This window comes from Phaethon aethereus (assembly GCF_964289735.1).
Source record: "Phaethon aethereus genome assembly, chromosome: 9".
NCBI classification, from domain to species: Eukaryota; Metazoa; Chordata; class Aves; order Phaethontiformes; family Phaethontidae; genus Phaethon; species Phaethon aethereus.
The window spans coordinates 18,073,497-18,095,039 of NC_138585.1; the positions used below are offsets into that span (position 1 = coordinate 18,073,497).

Sequence of the window (21,543 nt, forward strand, 5' to 3'; positions counted from 1 at the left end):
ATCCTCATTCACACTGACTACTGCAACAGAGGTAATGTAACTTTTATCACTTAGTACTGTGCTAGAATACAGTATATCTGTGACATGTCACAGCAGTAGAAAGATTTTCCTTATGCTCCATTTCAATATGTAATAAAAAGTAGAAACTTCTCTGTATCCTCCCAACCCAGGAAAAGTGCAAAATGTTCTTTGCAGAATACTTTATGATGCTGTATCACTACACAAACTTGTGTGTCACATGAGTTTCATACAAATATGACCTGTCTCTTGTTAAATATTGGAATCGGATTGCTCTGATAAAGAAACATTAGCAATTGAACAGTAGCAGCTACTTGTACTCTTGATAATGGCAGCTGCGCTCATAAAAGTGCCTTAGCCTTTCTTAGTGGAAGGGTATTCAAATAAAAGTTTGTAAAACTGTGTCACTGTGCCAAAAGCTATCCTTGTCAAACTAGTTTGCTCAGCTTTTTTCAACTCTTCTCACAAGAGATCTTACTTTACCAGACATACAGAATATCCTGCTTCCCACGGGGTGGCTCACAGAAGTCATCAAGTTGGTGGACTGGCTGCCCTGGCAGCAATCAGATAGTTGTGTTTGTTCAGGATTTCCACTTACACCTACAATTCTGCAAATCAGAGTTTGAATATATGAATGTCCAAGGCTTGCTCACTGCCTTGACGTAATGAAGTTTGAATAGAAATAGCTCACTTAGCTGTCAGTTTACTCTGCCTGTTAACTCAGCCAATCATGTGGTGGAAAATTGAATCAAATAACTGATGGTTAATAAGTAGAGTCAAGAGAATTTGTGTTGGAGCTGCTGTAGAACTTGCGCCCGTCTCCCTGTTCAGCATTGGCCAGGTGGACGCTGGTTGATCTCTTTTTGGGTCAAATGTGACTGTCAGTCTCTAGCCCTGGTAAGGTCAGAAATTATAACATAAAATTACTTGGTGTCCACACTGCTACTGACTGGAGGCTCTTATGAAGTATTTCAGGATTGTTCGGCTCAACAGAAGTGGTGGCTTTTGGTAACTTCACCATATGGTTGTGTGATAGGGCACGTGATGCTCTGGAGTCAGTGCTTAGAAAGGTTTTTGGATCCTTCTAGCAAAGCAAAAAAATAATTTATAATCTAGAGTTTAATCTCTGTTTTGCACTTCTGCACCTTCTCATTGCACTACCATGCCCCCTCTTGTGCTTTTGTGTCCTCTCTCTCCTCTTTTAAGCTTGACAAGGTGTCTTGCCTTTTGTGTCTTCCTCTGGCACCTGGAGTCCTTCTGCAGTTAGCAGTGTCTCACATAGGCAGAGTTTAGAGAGATACTTCTATTCCTCTCCTTGGCCAAGGCTGATAGGGAAAGGATGATGGTGACAAGAATCTGGATCATATGCTGTCCCTCAGCTCTGTTCAGGTTCCCCCTTCTTTCAGTTTAGCTTCCATGAAAACTCTGACAAATTTGGAAGCCCACCAACGTCACTGACTGCTGGAAGGTATTCTTCTCCCTCCTCTTCTCCCTCCTGTTCACTCTGAGTGCTTTTAAGGAGTCCTCACGCTTCTTTCCTAGCCTGCAGCTTTCTGGAGATGGATCATCTTCACTGCATAGCTCCTAACATTTCTAGGCCACAGCGGAGTGAAAGCTCACCAGGAAATCTTCTCAGTTACACAGCTTTTAATAGAAATCCTTGAGGTGGAACTGTCAAAAATCAGATCAGTTTCACTCTGCTGAAGCCTGGAAAACCAGCAGAGAAGCTGGAGCCGTTTCAGCTGCTCGAGACAGCTCTGTATTAGTTTATCCTAAGTTCATGTTTGTAGGTCTCTGGATCTAGCTCTTTTGGTTCTTGCTATAACTTTTCTTAAATGAGAGCATAGATTTCTTGAAGAATAAACAGTAGAGCAACTGAAGGAAAGCGTTCTACCAGTATTGAACAAATTGGGCTTTATGGTTGCATTGATTAAATGCTACAGGCTGAATAAGTTCCAGTTATTCTTTAGTTGCACAGCTGAAGCCTGCAATGGAAGTTAATGTTGGGAAAGCTTCTTACGCTGTTCTTCCCTAGTAGGTTATCTTGACCCCAAATGACTTCTTAAAGTAAGGCCCAAAAAAAAGAAGAAAAATTACTTATGCAATTAGCTAACAGGAATTAGATTAAGTTCAGCATATTACCATATATTCCTGAATTCACCTGTGTTCCTTCTTTGAGTTACAAGTTTAGGTCAAGTAAGTGAGAGGGCATGATACGGAGAATGAATGGTGGGTGTGAAGATAAACATAATAGAGTATGGTCATTGTTAACAGCAAGGGTTCCAGGATGAATCAGATTAGGATTCATTCAGCTAACATATTTTCCATGCAGTAGTAAAATTGGACACACACACTTTAGGAACAAATGCACATGCAGGAAGGAAGAACATTAAGTAGATAGGCAAAATACTCAATGGAAATGCTTTTGTAACATTTTAATTTTACTTGCCATTAATGTAATAAAACTGTATTTTTGTAGACTGCAACACTACTTGATTTTTTTTTTTTGGAGGTTTAATTCTGTTGCAATAAAGCTTCCAACCCCCCTGTTGACTGGCAACTTCTCAAGGACATGAGAGGGCCAGGAGGCCTGAATACACGTGCTGTGGTTGTAGTAATGTTATGTGGCTGAGACAGCTATGATTTGATCTGTTGGGCTGGATGGCAGCTTCCCAAAATGATGTTGAATCTTTGTTGTGCATCAGGCTTGGAGGCTTCTAAGGAAAAGTGACACTCCTGTCTCATCATTCTGCCATCTTCTCTACCCTTCCTCGTGGAGGTGGCTAAAATATAAGCAAATAATGATATGCTTGGCTGCATTGGGTGTGTAAGGAAGCCAGCTATACTCATCTCTTCACATTGCCTTTGCCCTGTGTTATTGCAGATGCTTGTCTCTCTCTCGTACACAACCGTTATTATGCCCTTCCTCTCCTTCTGTGAGGGTCTCCTCCTGCCTTTGCGTCTTCAAAAATCTTCTTGCTAATCATCTGAGTCTTCTGGTCCTGATCTTCAGTGTGCCGTTGGGCACACAGGTGTGTGAGTTCAGGTGTTTAGACATGAACAGCTGTGGCAGGGTGAGTCTGCTTAAATGAGTATTCAAAATAAATGTCTCTAAGGAAGTTAGTCCTGTTCATTAGACACACAGCTCTGTGATAAGGCAACTTGGGAGTGCTGAATGGTTTGGAGCGGTTTTGCTTCTTACCTGCAGAGCCCTCTTGCATTGCACACGGGAGCTGTTAGGCTGATTTTGGACAGGCTGCCTGTGTTAAATTCCAAAGCTGTTGGCTTAACAGTATCACCACAGTGAATTACCTGTCTTTCCTGCATCGCAGGGGGAAAGCTTCATGTATGGAGATATAAATACTCGCAAAGTACTGCTGCTTGCATGATACTTTCCTAAGTGAGCCTTCTTATAGCCTGTTTAAAATAAACCCCAGTTTTGGATAGTACCTGGTACCAAGTGAAATGGCACTCTTCCTGCATTTTGGGTAGGGATGAGAGGCTCTTTGGTCTGCTAGGTGAGACTTCAGAGGGAGCTCACTTGGACCTTTGTACTGCAGACTCCATGGGGGAGAAATCTGCCAAGATCAGGAGAAGCTGAGCTCCTACCTCTGTAGGTACTGAAATCACATTGTAGGAACTGAAATCCTCCAGCTAGGGACAGGTGTTTCTAAGGAGCCAGATCCCTTTGCTGTAATCCTCAAAAAATTACATTTTGGTTTACTTGGTAAAGGGAGGACCAAGTGTGATGTGAACCACTGGTTCCTACCATCAGTTTTGTGTTCTGGAGGAAAAACCTGGTCTGTGCCAATAAACATCGGTGGCAGAATGTGAAGAGCCCTTGTACTGTCTTTTAAACAGCAACATGTTTCCTTCTCGTTGTCCCCAGAAATGAAAATTGTAGCAGAATAGTGTAACCAAGAGCAAATCGGTGCATGTATTTGAATGTATCGCTTTTTGGTTGAAAGGAGTCTTCATTTCCATATGTCTCTTGTATTGGTATAGACAGAACTTCCCAAAATACATCCTTTTAGGTGTGACACACAATCCTTGAGATATTTATAATAAATTGGTTTGTTTTACACCACTTTACTTGTGTCTTTGGTACTAAAACATAATATGCTGAAAACTGCTTATTGAAGCAGACATCAGAGAACCTAAGTTGTTGTTATTTCATTAGTAAGTAGTAGGCTTTGCTATTGAAAGGTTTACAGATGTGCTAGTATTGGAGCACCAAGCTGAAGAGCAGTACTTTCTTTTTAAAAGCTTCATGCCGATAATGTCTTCTGATGGGATTCTTAGATATGCCCATGTAGAGTAAGCCAACTAGCTTCTCAAGTAGTTGGTTTTTTTTCCTAGCTGAGGTAGCAAACATTGAACTATTTTTAAAAAAAAAACTTGTTTCTTTCCATCCAGGGAGGAAGATTTTTTTTTTCCAGTGAGTTGTTTTTGAGATCTGAGACTGCGATATATTTTCATTTGCAAGTGGATATTGCATCTTTAATTGTATTCTTTTTGGACAGAATTGCAAATTTCCACAGTGACCAATGCAAACCTAGTGAAAATAATTTTGGATCTGTCACAAGCAATCAGAATTCTAGTCTGATGACTTTTGGTCCACTTTGGCCACCTTTTAATGTCATGGTAATTTAATTGTAAAAGGAAATTTGGGGGGGGGCTTTAAAAAAAATGTTTGATCTAGGAAGGCCTGTCAGGCAAATCTAAGTGTGTATTGAAGCTGCCTAAACTGATCTCTTGCAGAAGGAGGCAAATTCCAAGTGTCCTGGATCTACTTTGTTGGTAGTAACATAACTAATTTGAGTTGCTTTTTGTATCTGGTGCCTAATTTTTTTAAAGTAAGACTATTACAGTTTTGGTTTGTCAGATAATCGCTCAAAGGAAAACACTGAGATTATAATGTAGTTTCACTGGATCCCAGTTGCTGAAGTGTGTTTTCACTGTAAGATAAGCTTATGAAGTATTGCCCAAGCTAACATAGTAAATCTTTCTCAGAAAACATGTCTTTGCCCGGGGTGGAAATATTGAATGGTCATTGGATAACCGCTGCAGTAAAGGGGTCAGAATAATTAATTTTTAGTTCGGCATAATGCAGGGAGTTTCTTCCCACCTCCCCTGCTCAAAATCCTGCTCCTCTCACAAGTTAACTCTCTGTTAGGATTGCCTCCATGGCTCTGTCCTGTTGTGGGAGACGTTTGTGTCTCCCAGCTCAGATCCTCTAGACCACCAGTCTCTGGTGGGACCCTGATGCCTCTCCTCTCCGTCCACCCACCCACTGAATTCCAGTTTCGCTAGAGCGAAGGGAGATGTGCAACGAAAGGCAGGGGCTGTGCCAAGTGTATTTAGGGGACTCGGGTACCAGACTCTCATGGCAGCTTATTGCTATCTTGATACTTCAGTTGAGACTGAAGTTTCTGTGCAGAAATTTCACAACTGAGCCAGGTGGACGTTGGATCTGGGTAGTTGACCCTTCTGAGCAGAGGGGTTTGTCACAGGGAGCCCTCATTGCTGGTGCTCTGTTATTGTAGACCTCCAAGCACTAGATGCAGCCCTGGCACTGACAGAATTTTGCCTTCGAAAGGAGCACCTACAAGCCATAGAGAAGTCCATATCTCTTGGCCCCAAGAGTGCAGCGTTCCTCATGTGTTTTCTTCCCTGTCCCTTGTTTCAGGAGCATTGCCCATCTTTCTGTTCATGGTATAGTTGTAGATCCCAGCAGCCTCTCTCTGATGGAGTCTCTAATAATCCCAGGATTTTTTGGGAGGGATACTGAAGTTGGAGAAACCCCTGAGGAAGAGGGTACTCTCCAGCCAGCCAAAGACCCCTGATTGATGTTGTCTGTGAAGGAAAAGGGCAGGTTCTACCATGTGCCACAGTGAGAATTGAAATGCTTTCTGGTACCTGTTCTGGGTTCACATGGGGCTCAGCTTCAGCAGGTGGGGAGAAATGGCCCAGCCCTGCCTGTTCTTCATCCCAGGCAAAGGAAGCCCTGGTCACCCATTTGCTTGCTCCCCGTGACAGCTCCCTCTTGGTGCCTCTGTGCTTTTGCATGCATGTATGTAATACCTCCCAAGGACACTGCTGGCTCCTTTTTTGACAGGGAAAGCTGCTTCAGTGAAAAAATGCAAGCAACTTTTTTGAGAAATTGGAGCTGGAAGGAGAAATGGAAAGAAGGCAGTGCTAATAAGGGCATGTTCCTCGTGTAGCTCCTGGTGCTCTTCTTATTCTTGCCTTCTGGGCCTTGAGTCGCTGCTGCTGTTCCGCTGTGCTGGGAAAGCAGCGAGTCCAGCTCTTGCTTTTTTCCCCAAACACATTTAGATCTGGCTTCACTTCCAAGCAGTATGTGCCATTCAGTGGGGAAGAGTTCATTCCAGTAAAGCCCTGGGCTTGCGGCAGGTGTGCCTGAGCGCGTGGACTTTGGAAGGCTACTAGCCTCCCCTTGCCCTCCATGCCTGCCAATGTCTTTTTGTCCCAGATCGTCCCGTTCTTTGTTCTAGCTGTCTTTATGGCTGGCACACCATAAACCCATGGCTATTAACTGATGGCTTGCAAATTTTTAAGAAAACAAAACGGCTCCTTGCCGTTTCTTTACTAACTGATTGCCTGGTATGACCTTTAGCTGGCAAAACAGAGGCAAGCAAATGAGGTGTGTAACTTGGGTAACCCCACTTTTTAAACTGTTTATAATTATCTGAGCAATTTTTTTCTTCACCGTGTTTTTCACCATGAAACTCTTGAGTGGTTTTATCCCTTAGTAACCCCAGTTGTGGCACAGCTGAGTTCATTTCAGTAGGAGAAATGAAAGAGAAAGAGGTTTGCTGCTGCTGTGACATCTGCTTTTTTTAAGAAAGTATATTTTTATTTAAAGCCCTGACTATCTGTCTTGTCCTCCTCTCAGCCTTGCTAGCAAATCAGTAAAGACAAAATAATATTAAAGTCACTTAGATTCTTCTAAAAAAGGTGATCTCTGGGAAGAGGTGAAGCCTGAAGAGTTTTGTATGAGAAGGCAAAGCTGGGGATAATTAGTGGCATATGAGAACCAGAGTTTGTCATTAGTGAGATAGCTGTCATTGTCAAGTGACTGCTGGGGTGACGTTGCCTGAAGGCAGCCCAGGCCGTCCACGGCAGCGCGACCATCTGTGGTGCCCTCGTGATGGCGGTGCGCAGCCGTTCCCCTTGGGGCAAGCCTGCTGCCCCCCGCTGCCACCCCGGCTTCCCCCCGCGCGCCGGTGCCCAGCGCCTCGGCGTTGCCGGCAGCTGCAGCCTCCCCTCCCGCAGCCTGGCCTCCTTCATCCATCATGTCACCAGCAGCCTCTGTCGAGGGTCCCTGCAGGACAAATGGGTGTCACCTGGGGGCCAGGGTCTGTGCGTCACCGCTGTTCTCCTTGGGACGCTCTGGCGTGTGTGAGCACGGTTGGCCTGCTGGAGCACAGTCTTCAGCGAAACGTTGCTTTATCTCATGTCTTCTAAGGGAAACGGTGACAGCTACATCCCTTGAAACTTGCAGTCAGTGCCACGGTTTCTCTTTAAGATAGCAAAATTTCTTTTGAACACTCAGGGCCTGATTTTAGCACGTGCTTGAGATGGATGCGATTGCCATACAAGTGGGAAAAGGCAGCCATCTTCCAGCCCTCCAGAGAAGAACACATGGATGTTTCCATCTGAAAAACACTGTCAGACCAGGAACCACGAGCTCTCAGCAGGGACGTAGCTGAAGAAGGGACTGGTCCCAGCCTTCTCCATGGCAAAGATCTCTTTGGATGTTTGTAAACTCTAAATGCATTCGGTGTGCCATCCACCTATAGCAGATACTTCCAAACTCAGATACTCAAACATTTGAATATTGCAAACTAGAAATTAGTTGAGAGTTCATTTAAATATTCTCCGTATCTGGTGAAGAGATTTCAGGAAGAGGGAACTGTTCGTCATATATAGCGATTACTTTTATAGACTTTTTCATAATCCTGATCCGTAGCCGAAGAGGGTCAACTTAATAGCTATGGTTTCAGTTTCAAAGATAAACATGCATTTTATAACCTTGCATAACATTTTTCAAGGAAATTAAATATTAAGTGAATGTATGTACTTAACGGACTACTTATATAATGGTAACGACTCCAACTCAGAAATTAATGTAGTTCATAGTATTTAATAAACAGAATGTGTTTTCCACCTTTTTTTGTTACGGCTGGTATAGTTGTAATTGTAAAGTTTGGATTTTTTTTTTTTTTTAATTTTTGCTGTTTTTCAGCAGATCTGCATGGTAAGTGAACATATATCTGCTCTCTGTGATAGTCTGGAGAAATAAAAATTGCTTCATGCTTGGTTGTTCTAACACTTGAGAGATCTTTCCCCTTTCAAATAAGTCTACTGCATGCACCTTGTATTGCAGTTTACAGCAAAGGCCCAGCACAAATTTGTGATGGAAATGTGCTACAGTAACTGCTGTGTCTGTCTTATTTGATGCAGCAAAGGCTGTCGATGGTGTGCACAGAACAAAGCAAGATGATGGACCCAAGGTGAATGATCCTAGGCTCCTCCCAGATAAGCTTCTTCAAAGGACAGCCAAGGTAACTCCGTAAAGAGTGACAAGCGAACATGTGTGCATTCCCAAAGGCTGAAGGAGACCAGCCCTGGCCTCCCTGTAGTCTCCATCTGTTGATCTTTGAATCTCATTCCTCATTTCAAAGAGAATAATTGTCCAATCTGATAAAAATCAAGTGTCTTGTTATTTTTACCAATTATCCTGGTTTAAATTCCCTTTGTTTGTTATGCAAAATTACTTAGCAAGATTCAGAAAAAAGATTGGATACTAATATGAGTGTCAGGATATCCAAAGTTGTCAGAATTAATTCTTACAGACTTTGGAAAGGCTGATAGTGCTGTTGGTTCAAGACTTGAGTCAATCTCTGCATGTTAAAGAGACCAGAAAAGGACTACGGGGTCAAGTAGTCTTCCATGTCCTGTGCTTTTCCTTGCAGCCTCTGATTCTGGTCCCTGTTGTGGGCTGGGCTGCCCTCTGGTCTCATCCAGCGTGGCAATTCCAGCACTCGGAATCGCACAGAGGTGCAGCTCCTGAAACCTTCTGGAAGGACTCTTCTGTATAAGCTTAGGAAATCAGCTATAATATTTCTGTTATCCAGTGATTTATTATGGTCTACAAAAATATAGCCTGGATGAACACCTCTCTGGAACAATTACTTAGTGATACTGTAATTTATTATTCTTTTCAAAGCCATCTTGTATAAAGGTAAAATAACCCCTAACTTCAGAAAACACAGAGAGGAGGAGAGAACTGCCAAATTCCCCACAGCACATCCTTTCCTGTGGTTAGCATTGCATCCGCCAGCGGCACCGTTTTTGGACTGGCCTGTTCTGCGCTGAATGTCGAAATCACAGGCCGAGGTTACAAATGAAAGATTTTACAGGAGTTGCTTGTATGCTGTGGCTAATTCCCTGCATTTGGAAGCATCTGCTTCTTGTCTGGTTTTGTTCTGTAATCAAGAAAATTGCTGTAGAGAGCTAGCACTTGGAAGGCACTTAGCTCTTCTATAGCCATGAGCAAGATGGCAAGGAAAATACATTGCAAATAGGTACTCAGTTAAAAAATGCACAGAGACATATACACACACAGGGAAAACATGATATAGGCCTTGTGATTTTTCCAGATATTCTGCTAAGCCTCTGTGTATCCCTATTCTGTTAAAGTAAATTTCTCTGAAGATATTAACTGTAGAAACTTTTGCCTCTTCCAGGTGGTCTATATTTTGGAAAAAAAACATTCCCGAGCAGCTACAGGCTTCATCAAGCTCCTGGCAGACAAGAACAGTGAACTCTTCAAGAGGTGTGCCATGTTCTCACCTGTGGACCACAGAGTGCCCAGGGCCTACGTGTCCTTGGCTGATTGCCCTCCAGACTTTGTGACCAGGCCTGAGGACTATTCAGATATGCTTTTCATCTGTCGCATAGTGGACTGGAAAGAAGACAGCAACTTTGCAACAGGGTATGTGGCTGCTGTTGGAAGTAGAGATGTCTGAGATTTCTAGTCAGAGTTCTTGGTTTCACTTAATTTGATACAAACAATAGAGACAGGAATCTGTTAACAAGATACTTGTCTTGTATCCCTCTGGTATTTGGTGGATAAACTGTGATGAGGTTAAGGATAGCTCGTCGCTAATTAATCTCATGGCTACATGATGTTAGTTGCTTTTGGTGCTTGCTTCAGCGTGCTGGCACATCACAGCATTAATGAATGTACAGTCTGGAAGAGCTTGCAGCCTAGAGGGAACACATACAGGTACTTAGCCTGACCAGCACAAGCACTGTGGGTTGCTGGCAGCCTTTCAGTCTTTCCTCCCTTTCTGTAAGGGTAGTACACAGTGTGTAGGCATTTCACTTCTGCCAGAGGAAGATCATCAGGCTCATCTGTGTTTTTTAAGCCTTTACTGATAAGAAGTAGAAAGAAGTCACAGATTTTTGTGGTTTTAAATTTGTATTGCTTCAAGGAAGGATACTAGAAAACAAGGGAATATTAGTTCCGGAAGCAGATGAGAAGGGTGTTGCACTCTGTGCTTTTCAGTAATGCTATTGCTGTCCAGAGTTCAAATTGCAGGCGCTGCCATGAAGGAGGAGATTTTAAGCCAGGGCTACTTAAATGGTCTATGTTGGGCTGGATCCAGAGGAAGACCCTGTAGTTTTCATCATTTTCAGTCTGTCTTGAATAGCTGCAGTGTGCCAAGCACCCACCTGGAGTGGCCATGCTGCTTCCTATTGAGTGGGTCTTAATAAGAAATGGTGGACATTGATAAATGTATTCAGTTATCTTGGGAGAAACCGAGTAGTCCTGGTTTAATTGGTGATCCAGAGTAGGTAACTGACCTATGGCAATGCTGTGGTAAAATTTTACAGGTGATGGGGATCTAGATATAATCTGGAGCATGTGTGGTAGTGGGAGTTGGACAAAAAGCCCAACTTGTCTCTTCCCCTTGCAGAGCTGTTCTGATGGGGTAGCACAGCTTATGTACAGTGTCAGCACTGTGGTTTTTGGAGTCCTCAGCTCAAACTCCTGGTAAAAACTTAAAACTTACATAAAACTTTGGGGTTTTTTAAGAGTAAGTATGTTGGCACAGATCTATCAGCCCTAGAACTAAAAGTAAGCTAAACTGAAGTCCCTGTTTCCCTGAGTTTAAGTTCATTATCAGTTGTGGCTGCTTTGTGTGCCTAGTAATAGCAAGTTTCACGTGTGCTCCTTGAGAGCCACATGAGCCATTAAGTCACTCAGTATTTCCTAGGTAAATGGCAGTGCGTGAACTGAAGTGGCCTCCCTTTGAGCCCCACTTAACTAGGGGCTGGCTGTGCTGTGAACTACAACTATGACTAAGCTTCTTATTGGCAGAGATTTTCTTTGTCGTCTTTGACTCCAACAGAGAAAGGGCTGGAGGGTGATTGTACTGCTTGGCTTCTTGTTATGAACAACCCCCCTTTTCAGCAGAAACAGGGGAAATTAGGAGGATGGGATAATGTCTTTTTTAATTGGCTAATGTGTGTGTCTTTAGTCTGTACTTTTGACAACATTGTATATTCTCATCTGGCTGTTTTGGTAGTTTCCAAGATGTAAAGGGTGTTGTCAGGAAAGAAAATGTCCATGATTGTCCTCGTACATAGCCGTTTCCTCTGGGACTTGGTTGTACTTCAGTAAGTGCCTTGTGGAGATGGGAGCATAAAACCTTGGCGACCCATTTTGTTTTTAACTATAAATACATGCTTGTTTAAACATTGAAAGACAAGGAAACCTCTTGAAGGTCCCAGAAGTTCCTGTTTGCTTTTGGGCTGGTCTACAAGCCTGTTTATAAGCTGTGTTGCTAGTCATGGCGCACCTGAAGGAGAGGAGAGCAGGTGATCTGCAGCTCATTGCATGCTTGTTTTTTTGAACTTTCTTGTGCACCCCTTAGTTCTGCCCACAGACTTCACAATACCCCTTTGGCAGGACCACCATGGTTTTGAAGGTGTATGCACTAAAGAACCTGTAGGTCATCACTCTGTACCATCTAAGTCTGCTGGAAGTATGTCAAGGCAAACTCCCTCCATAGTTGGCAGTCAATTCCCCTGGATACCGTGGGTGTTTCCAGGTTCTCCCCATCCTGCAGCTGAACTCCCCTAGGCTGGTCATGCGCCTTCCTCAGCTTTCCTTTTACCTTGGGAAGTTCAGTGCTGGGTTTCCAAGCACAATTCACCGCATGTTCTGGTCTTCACAGTGACTGTGTGTAGCTGGAGCAGTAGGATGCCCTGGCTGAGAGTTTGGCCATGGCACTGGCCACCCAGAGTGGTCACCTGCACAGGGGCAACTTGACAGTCCCTGGAGGTCCCCTTGGGGAGGGGGGTGCGTTCCTGTGTCGTGATTGCCACCTGGTGGTCACCACTGAGACACTGTCCCCTCTGAAGGCCACTCTGTCACCCTGACTGTGCTGGGAATGAGCAGAGAGGAACTAATGGCTCCATGTCCCGCTGGAGATGCCCTGAGTGTGTGCTGCTGTGCTCCCTCCTGTATGTGAAGTGATTTTACCGTGGCAGTGAAATGCTGTTTAGCTGTACCTGCTTCAGGTAGTAGTAAAGCAAAATAGCTCCAAAATAGTCTTCTTTTCCAGATAAATATTACAAGTACTGCCATGTATGGTTATTTTCTGGGGACAATTTCTCAATGTTGGAGTCCAAGATTGGATGGAGAATTAGTCCAGACACCTCCACACTTTTGGAGATGATTAATGTGGAGTCTTTTCATTTTGCCCCCACATATGATGATGGATAGGACTATTGAAAAAGTAAATAGTAGTTGTAAAATGTCAAATCACTGACTCCCTCTGTGTCATGTGGAGCTTTTCTAGCTCAGGGCCTTAGATACTGATCTGTCAAGGTGACAAGATTTGTCATGGCATTTGCAATACAATGAAACGTTGCGATACGTTCTTTCACTTGATGCTCTTTCCAAAGCCATCCAAGTAGCTTCAATTCTTTTAATCTCTGACATTTTATTCTGTTTTTTTAATTCACAGATGTATTTGGTGTGAGGGGAAATGACTAGATACCTTGGGTAGCTCACAGTAAGGCTTGAGGGAAGGTCTGATCCCCAAGCAGCGTAGCTCTTCTGGAAAAACGCCTTCTTGCAGATGGGACTTTGTCTCAGGAAAGCTGAGCTCCCTTGGTACAGCTAATCACCGTACTGCTCTGAGGCGTGGGATGGCCCCACCTTTGTGGGGAGCACCATGCTACTCTTGCGCTTCGATGGCAGGTGGCCTGGCAGCTGAAGGGAGGCAGCTCCATGGTTGGAGTAGGGCTGGACTGTACTCCCAGGTGCTGGGGGTTCCCGTGACAGCTCTCTCCATGATGCTCAGCCCTGCAGACATCTCACCATCTTCACTGGGACCTTCGGGCTTTATCAAGCCTGTGCAGCTCTGCCTGTGAGGCCCCAGTGGCCTTCCTAGCTGTCCCCTCTCCTGCTGATGGACAAGCTTCCTCTAGGAGTGGTGGCTTATTGATGTGTAGGATGTTCTGCTGCTGAAAGAAACCCTCCATGTAGGATGACTGTGGACAAGTCTGCTCCAGGAGAAACTGAGTAAGGTTGTGAAGTTCCCATGGAAGTTATTCATTCCTATTTGGGAGCCTGCCCAGCTTTCCAAAGGAAACAAGCCTTATGTAATTATCCTTTGTCTTTTTGGAGAGTTCTTATCATATAACCTTTGAAAACGTTGGCCAGTTTCAGCTGAGTCTGGGGAGTGGAGAGGGCTTGAATGTTTGTAGAAATGGGTGGCCAAATAGATGTGATCAGTGTCACCGTGAAGGGGGAGATGGCAGCATGAATGTGGCTCTGCCCCAGGCGCACATGCGTGGGAGGTCAAGCTCCAGTGAGTCTGCAGCTCGGAGCAGTTCGGTCATCTTGCAGCTATGGCTGTTTTGGAGGAATATCCTGTGCCGCATGCTGCCCAACTCCTCGACCACGGCATGTTGCCGTCTGTGCATGCTGTCACTGTCTCTGACATCAGTCCAAGGGTATTCAAGGAACCCTCCAGCATGCTCTAATGCTTCCCCATCAACGTCACAGAAAAGAAACATTTACGTCTGTAACCATTATAATTTTTTTTTACCTTTTAACATTTAAAAAAAAAAAAGATACACGCAAGCCTGGGGTGTCACAGACACCATGACTCCCTGGGAGTGAACGTCTGACCGCTGCTGGGCCCTGTGCCTGTTGTTGTTTATAAGCCTCTTGAATGACTTTTGCTACCCTTGGTGGCCGCGGAGCCCCATGAGTGGTTTTACAGCCTGGCTGTTGCTCCAGGGCCATCGGTGATCCTATATGCGTTACCTTTGATCACATGCTGTCCTGTCAGATTTTGCTCTGATGCAAGTCATCACGTCTGTGTGACTGTAACATGGCCCCAATTAAGTCAGTTGTACACTTTTTATTTCAAGGTACTTGGGAAATGTTCCCTGGAACGCTGTAAATCAAATGTTAATTACTATTTAAAAAAATATTAGTCCTATATCAAACCTCTGGGTAAACCCCTTACGGTTCATAATCTAATTTCAGTAAACGGATCAAGAGAACATGGGTTCCAAGACTGAGCTGGAAAGCACTCTGGCATTCAGAGGTGCTTTCCATGACTTGTGCAGACGTCCAGCCGCCCTTCTGGTGCACTTCTCAGCTCTGCCCTTCCAAGAGAAGGGGCACCTGAGACTCAAGCCCTTGCCATTTCTTTTTGGTAGGGCAACATGTCCCCTCTTTTCCTCTTCTTCCCCCCCCCAGTCCATTCTTGGTGGTGCTGGTGGGCCTGTGGACCCACAGGCTTGTCCTTGCTCCATCTCCCAGCTCTGCACTAGACGTTGGAAATGAAGTGGTGATTTCTCTGGTTTATTGTTACTGCTTAGAGAGAGGGAGATAAAACTGATGCCTCATTTATTTACATTAAAATAAGGATCAGGCTGGGACCAAGCTGCAGGAACAGAGAACTCAGCCGCAATGCCAAACGCATGCATATTTCTGCCATACAGTTTGTACATAAAATTGAAACAATGGAGGGAAATATCTTTTATCCTTGTTTTCATTTTTATTTTAAAGCTAGGCAATGTGAACTCTACAATTTACCACGCCACGAAGAGCGCAATCCTTTCCAACATATTACACAATGTGACAGGTTTATTACGCTGCCCTTCCTGTTGCGAGGAGAGATAGCTTTGCTCCCATAAAGAAGATGGGCTTGCTTGTGCCGTGCGGATGGGGTTTGTTCTGGGGGTTTATGGCACGTTTGAAGCCCTGAGAGCATCTTGCTCGTCCAAATGACAAGTGCACTGTTTTGGCCCCAATTTAGGAAAGTAATTAGCGCCTATTCTCACTCATTGGAATTAAAGCAGAAGGATCAATATAATGATTGTGTATTTTATGCAGTGGAAAAACACTTATTAGAGTGGCTGGTTTTGCACTGCGTTATTACCCCTCTCTTGTGTCATATTTTGATGGATTTGCCTTGATTTCAGCTGTAATTTTCTTGGGTCAGGAGTGTTATCTCTATTGGCTGTAATGTCCCATTTGCCCTAATGGCAGTATATTAAAAAAGTAAGAAATAATTTACCTCTGTGTACTGTAGAGCAATCTGGGGGTGAGAAAGGGGTCAAGGGGAGCCACCATGGGACGTAGGCTCTCATGTGGTAACCAGGTAGGGCAGGAACAAATGTCCCACTCCTTTGGAGTCCTGATTTGCGTGCTGTGTCCAGAACCGAACACTTGTTTGACACCAGCGCGCTGAGACAAATGCATGCTGGGGTTTGCACTGGAACAGATGGAAACTTTCTCTAAGCATAATAGAGCAGCAGCCTCATCCACACATGTGCAGAATACTTCATCAAAGACTATTAGCATGTGGGGGACAGTTTCCCCTGTCTGTGACTTGCTTCTAGATTGTTGGTTCCTCTCCAGTTGGCTTCTGGTTCAGAGGCTTCTGCTTAACTATGAGAGGAGGGACAAACTACTGGGAATGTTTAGGTCCTGGAAAGAGCCTGAAAAATGGTTGGAAATATGATCTGTGGGCATGTCTGTGTGTGTGACTCCTGTAAGGAAGGCAGTAAAGGTTCCTCACAGCCTGTGATGTCTTCATAGGGCATCAGTTTGCCCAGGCAGAGCGCTGTATCCTTTGGGATGGAGAGCAGCGTGCTGAGCTCCCCAGGAGCTGTTTCTGCAGAGCTGCCTGGGATCTGGTGGGAGCCAGTTCTCCATTTCAGGTAGTGGGGAGTGAGTCATGTTTTTCAGTAGTGAGGAGAGGAAGTTGGATCTCAAGGGAACCAGCCATATGTAAAGCTAGAGCCGCTTGTGTGGAGGGCTGTGCTTTTCTTATCCCTGCTGGATGCATTTTTTTTCTAAAATTTGACACTTTCTTACCTCTGCAAAAACCTAATAATATAAAACATCTCCTTAAAATCAGATACACAAAACAGCCCAGAATACTGTCTGGCTAGTGTTTGCATCTCCAGCAGACATAAGTCTTGGTATGGTCTGAATTCCTGTTAAGTCCTGTGCCAAAACTCAGGGAGAAGTGAATGGGTGAAAGAGTATGTTTGAGGGCTCAGCAGCCTCTCTGTGGGGACAGTAACAACATGACAGTAGTAATTATACACTTAAAAAAAGCATTCCTTTTTTCCTTTCTTCAGGAGGTTGGCCAAAAGTCTTGGCCAGGCTGGGGAGATTGAGCCGGAAACGGAAGGGATCCTGACAGAGTACGGTGTGGATTTCTCTGACTTTTCCCCTGAAGCCCTGGAATGTCTTCCCCAGAGCCTGCCCTGGGTTATCTCACCAGGAGAGCTGGCCAAAAGAAGAGATTTAAGGTAATGACAAAAAGCACAGTCTGACACTCCTTCTTGGGTTGGTGCAAGGTTGTGTTACTTTGTTTTGCTTTCATCACACTTGGAAAAGGCACTGACTTTATTACATGTACCGTATTACACGTTACCTGTGCTAGCATGGAAGGAAACTGCTTTTGAAAGTACCTACAAACCCAGAAGATCAGTTATTTGGAGAAATATTTTGTGAGGCAAATAGGCTTTTTCTCAAAAGAACTATTGAAAACTGAAAATTTGGTGTTTGGCACCTAATCTGAAAGCTTTATGTTTTTGTCTGGAATGTATTACGTATTTTAGTGGTAGTTTTGTAGCAGAGATTTTCTGACTGCCTGGCAGATCAAATGATCTTGGACATTGTTATTTTGAAACTCAAGCACAGGTAGAGACTGCCCTGCATTTTCCTGTCTAGTCTCAAGATTTTTCTCTGTTTTGAAGAATTGGTGTCATGTGGAGTTTGACGGCTCTTGATCAGGTTAGCAGGTGGCAAATGCAGTCCCTCCTTGCAGCCTGACAACTCTGTGCTATCCAGCTACCTCATGTTAGCCATCCCTGCAACTTAGCAATGCTCTCACCAGCTTACAGGAACTGCACTGTCTGTTGAGTGGTAGACACTCTGACATTGCTGGACTACCCAGAACTAGTGGATTTGCTACGCTTCAAAGCATCCGATTTCAGAAATGTCTTTACTAGAAAAGATTTAAAGACAAAAGAAAAGTAATTTGTTTAGAACTTCACTTTGCTTTTTTACACCTTTCTTTATTGCAGAACAATAAATACATTATTAAGATGATATAGTGTGTTCCACTCCCACCCTTGCTTATGCTAGAGCATCCTGTCTCAGTTGGTAGATTCATTGCTTTCCTGCATACTGCTGAGGTGAAACAGCCTCTTGAGCCCGATTCCTCAAGACAGTGCACTGGTACAAGCACTGCATATATATATAGGAAGCTCCTCTCCCTCTTAGTTTACCTGTGTTATTGGCATGGACATTAGCAATTTGAGCGGATAAACTGATAAACTGCATCCATTTGTATCTGTACCCAGACTCCAGATGTTACTTTGGACCTAATCCTGCACTGTAGCCTGCAACCTCGTTGCTGCTTCAGCTTTACTGGATTTCCATTGCCATACAATGGAATAATTCAGGGGAAAATCACACTCTTTGTTGACTAGTGGTAACACTCAGATACCAGATGCTGACTGTAGGCTTCAAGTAGCTTAAAAAAAAAAAAAGATAATGAATGCTGCAGTTCAGAAGTCACTGGAAGAAGCTTATTTTTATATTCTTGACTACATTTCAGTAGCGTTCTCTGTTTCTTCTGACCAAGTTCTTTCAAGCAAATAAAGAGCTTGACTTGTCTCTAGTCAGACAATCGGTTTTGGAAACAAATTCCAAGTGCATTTCTTGCTTTTATTGCTGAATTTTTACACTGGGACTTATCAAGGTGATAACAGTTTTGCAGTTAAGCCATTTAAATCCCTCTCTGCCCCTTCCTGACCACAGTGCACACTACAAAGTAGATTTCCTTTTGATCCTCTCAAATATAAACATTTAACAGTCAAAGTTTTAAAGACAATTATTTGAGCTTAATTTACTAATCCTTTTAATGTCAACTGCCACACCGCTGACTAACTAGTCTGTGGTCTAAACACATATGGAGATAACATGAGACTTCTAGTTATGGAAAGTAAAGTACAGATGAGTCATCTTTTTTGTTTACTCACAGTGAGAGTTTTGTCTACCCAGAAAAAGATGAGTTTTATTAGTAAATGTAGTGTTAATCATAGCTGAGTGGAGTTCTGCAGTTGGAGAGCTGGCTGCCATCTCTTCTGGTCTCACACATCAGATCTTGAGAGACTGTTCTTGACAAGTCCCAAGGTAGCTCAGCTTTAACTTGGCATTAAATAGTAGCTTTCATATTGTCAGCAGCAAGTGTGTTGTGGTCTGCAGTGTCCTACAAATAGCCAGTACACACTGGCCCAGGCTGGCATCTAGGGGAAGACATCTGAACCTGGGGATCTGGTCTGGGTGCACACAGGAGCTGTGCCTTGTTTTCCAGGAAAGCTCACACTGTGTTCAATGGCACCTGCCTCTGTGAGTTCCTGTCTTTGCTGTACTTAGCGCATGTTGATCTGTCAGGCTCCCCAGATTACTGTGCAGTACTCAGAGTACAATATAAGGTAAGTTACAATGAACTAAAGACTCATCTTTTCTCCTGAAACAGCCATGTTAACACTGCTAAATAGCTCATCCTAATTCAGTTTACACATTGCTCACCTGATGAGACTAAACACGTATTAGGGTTTAGCTTAAAATACTTTCCTCTCTAGTAAATCCTCTCCAGTTCTGTAACACAGTGCTGTAAACTTTCTAGTGTCATACATTAAGCTTTTGGGATTTGGAATCGAGACCTGAGCAAACTCTTGGGTTTTTGGGTGTTTCCTCCTCCTGAGATAACTTTTTCTTGTTTCTTTTCATCATGGAAAATTACCATTTCCTCCTCAAAAGGTAAGTTCTGTGTTCCGCTAACCAGTGTCCCAAGTGTGGTCAGGTCTATTTGTGAGTCACTGCATAGAGCACGGAAGTAGAGGTTCTGCACTGGAGGCACTTGTGAATGTGGTTTTAGGTGAGACATGTATTTCACCAAGCTGCTGAGGCTGGGCAAGAGAAGGGAAGGATATTTTGTCCATGCCATCTTGTAAATATGTTCCTTGATCTTCCTGCAAGTCTTTCAGTTTTACAGGAAGCCTGTTCTTGCTATGCATAGTCTGTTTGGATAACAACTGTGATCTCACCTACATAGCCTGCGCAGAATTGCTTCCAACAGATTCTCTTTTTTCCTCATTTCTCCAGTAATGGCTCACAAAGAAAGGTTTACATAATATTTTAATATTACTTAAGGCAGAAAAGATCCAAACCTCGTGGATGGCTTTGAAATCTTTTAGCTGATTTAACTCTGCCACTAGTGCACAGTTTTGCCGTAGACATCTGCTTTTTACCTGCATGGGTTTATCTATTTGTAAAATTAGGCAAGTATTTCACAGACACTCTCAGCTTACTTGTTTGTAAAGAGCACCAAAAACTTCTAACGAGAAGCACTAGGCAAGCATTAGGTGTTGGCATTGCATACTGCAGTTGTATTTTATAGAGAGCACAAAGTTTCATGAAGTATCAGAATAGCGTGGTTGAGGAAACTTCCCTTCCAGAGGCTTTAAATGTGATAATACAGATAGCACCAGAGTTCTCATTTTATTATTCAGGTTGACTGGAATTGGGATTTTTTCATTAGAAGTTTGAGAAGTGTTTGGTTTCTGCTTTTAGAGAAACGTTGGAGGATTAGTGTCATAGAGACAAATTTTGGTGGGTGCAAAGTTTCAACCATTTTCCGGTCTTTTCCAATGCTTCAACATGCAATTTTCATTTCCTTGTTTGCTTTGCTTTTCACTTAGTGTTTCAATGGTGTGGGACAAAATATAGCCCCTGAACAGAAGGGGGGCCAGGGCTAAGGAGGAAATGCAAATTTCAGAGGTAGGTGCAGGAGACGGGGGCTGGAGCAGGAGACCATTTGAAGAGGTGTAGTCAGGAATCTAAGAAACCCAAAAGCTATTTCTAAGACTCATTCCAAATGTTTCTAATTTCATTCATATCTTTTTGTTTCCTTTACTGCTTAACTGGGACAAGAAACTAAAGCCAGGAAAGTCCAATCATAGTGGGAAACAAAAACCTAAATATTGGAGAGAGAAAAAAGGTCGTTCTTTGTAAAGCAGTTCTGCCTTTTGCTTGTCTCCCATTGTTGGTGTTACTGTGGAAAATGTATAACATCACTCTTTTGGAAAGCACTACAGCCTGTTCAAGTAGAGATGGTTTATATAGTCTAACATGGAAGAACTTGAGGATATCTATTTCTTTACCATTTGCTTAATAAGTGAGCCTGTTGACCTCCGCTGGACTATTACAAATGTGAAACTTGGCACTCAAAATTGCTTGCTCTAAATTTTCCAGTTGCTTTCTCTTTTTCCATTTGATGTCATCCTGCCAACTAGTGATTTTATTATTATAAACAGGACATTGTATTCACTTTTAAGAAGAAATATGAAGCTGAAGGTAAAATTACAAACTGCAGTTTCTCAGCTGGCAAAATACAAAACAATGAGCTAAAAATACTGAGCAGAGAAAGGGTGCTGCAGCAAGAAACTCTGAAATATCTACAAGATGGATGTGGTCTAAGGAGCAGAAAGTGACTGAATTCAACTGAGCAGCTCTGAACTCCTGAGACTCACCAAATGGTTGAGGTTGGAAGGCACCTCTGGAGATCATCTACTCCAACCCTCTTGCTCAGAGCAGGGTCAGCTAGAGGGGGCAGCTCAGGAGGGGCAGCTCAGGTCTGTGTCCATTTGGAGTTTGGGTATCTCCAAAGATGGAGATGCCACAGCCCCTCTGAGGAACGTGTTCTGGGGTTCAGTCGCCCTTACAGTAAAAATGTGGGCGTGTTTTTACCTTTAAATGGAATCTTCTGTATTTTGTGCCCATTGCCTCTTGTCCTGTTGCTGGATACCACTGAGAAGAGTCTGGCTCTGTCTTCTTTACTCCCTACCAGCAGGGGTATTTTCACATCGATAAGC

At 43.5% G+C, this 21,543-nt stretch overlaps 1 protein-coding gene across 1 annotated transcript in view; it reads left to right on the plus strand.

Moving 5' to 3' along the window:
• The window catches only part of DIS3L2 (DIS3 like 3'-5' exoribonuclease 2), a gene marked incomplete at both ends in the record, with an annotated part of 151,631 nt that overhangs the window by 60,989 nt on the left and 69,099 nt on the right, over positions 1 to 21,543 (plus strand). The window contains 3 exons of the mRNA XM_082003901.1: positions 8,506 to 8,606; positions 9,792 to 10,039; positions 16,732 to 16,905. Of these exons, the coding sequence (XP_081860027.1) occupies positions 8,506 to 8,606; positions 9,792 to 10,039; positions 16,732 to 16,905 (523 nt within the window). The remainder of the gene's footprint in view (positions 1 to 8,505; positions 8,607 to 9,791; positions 10,040 to 16,731; positions 16,906 to 21,543) is intronic.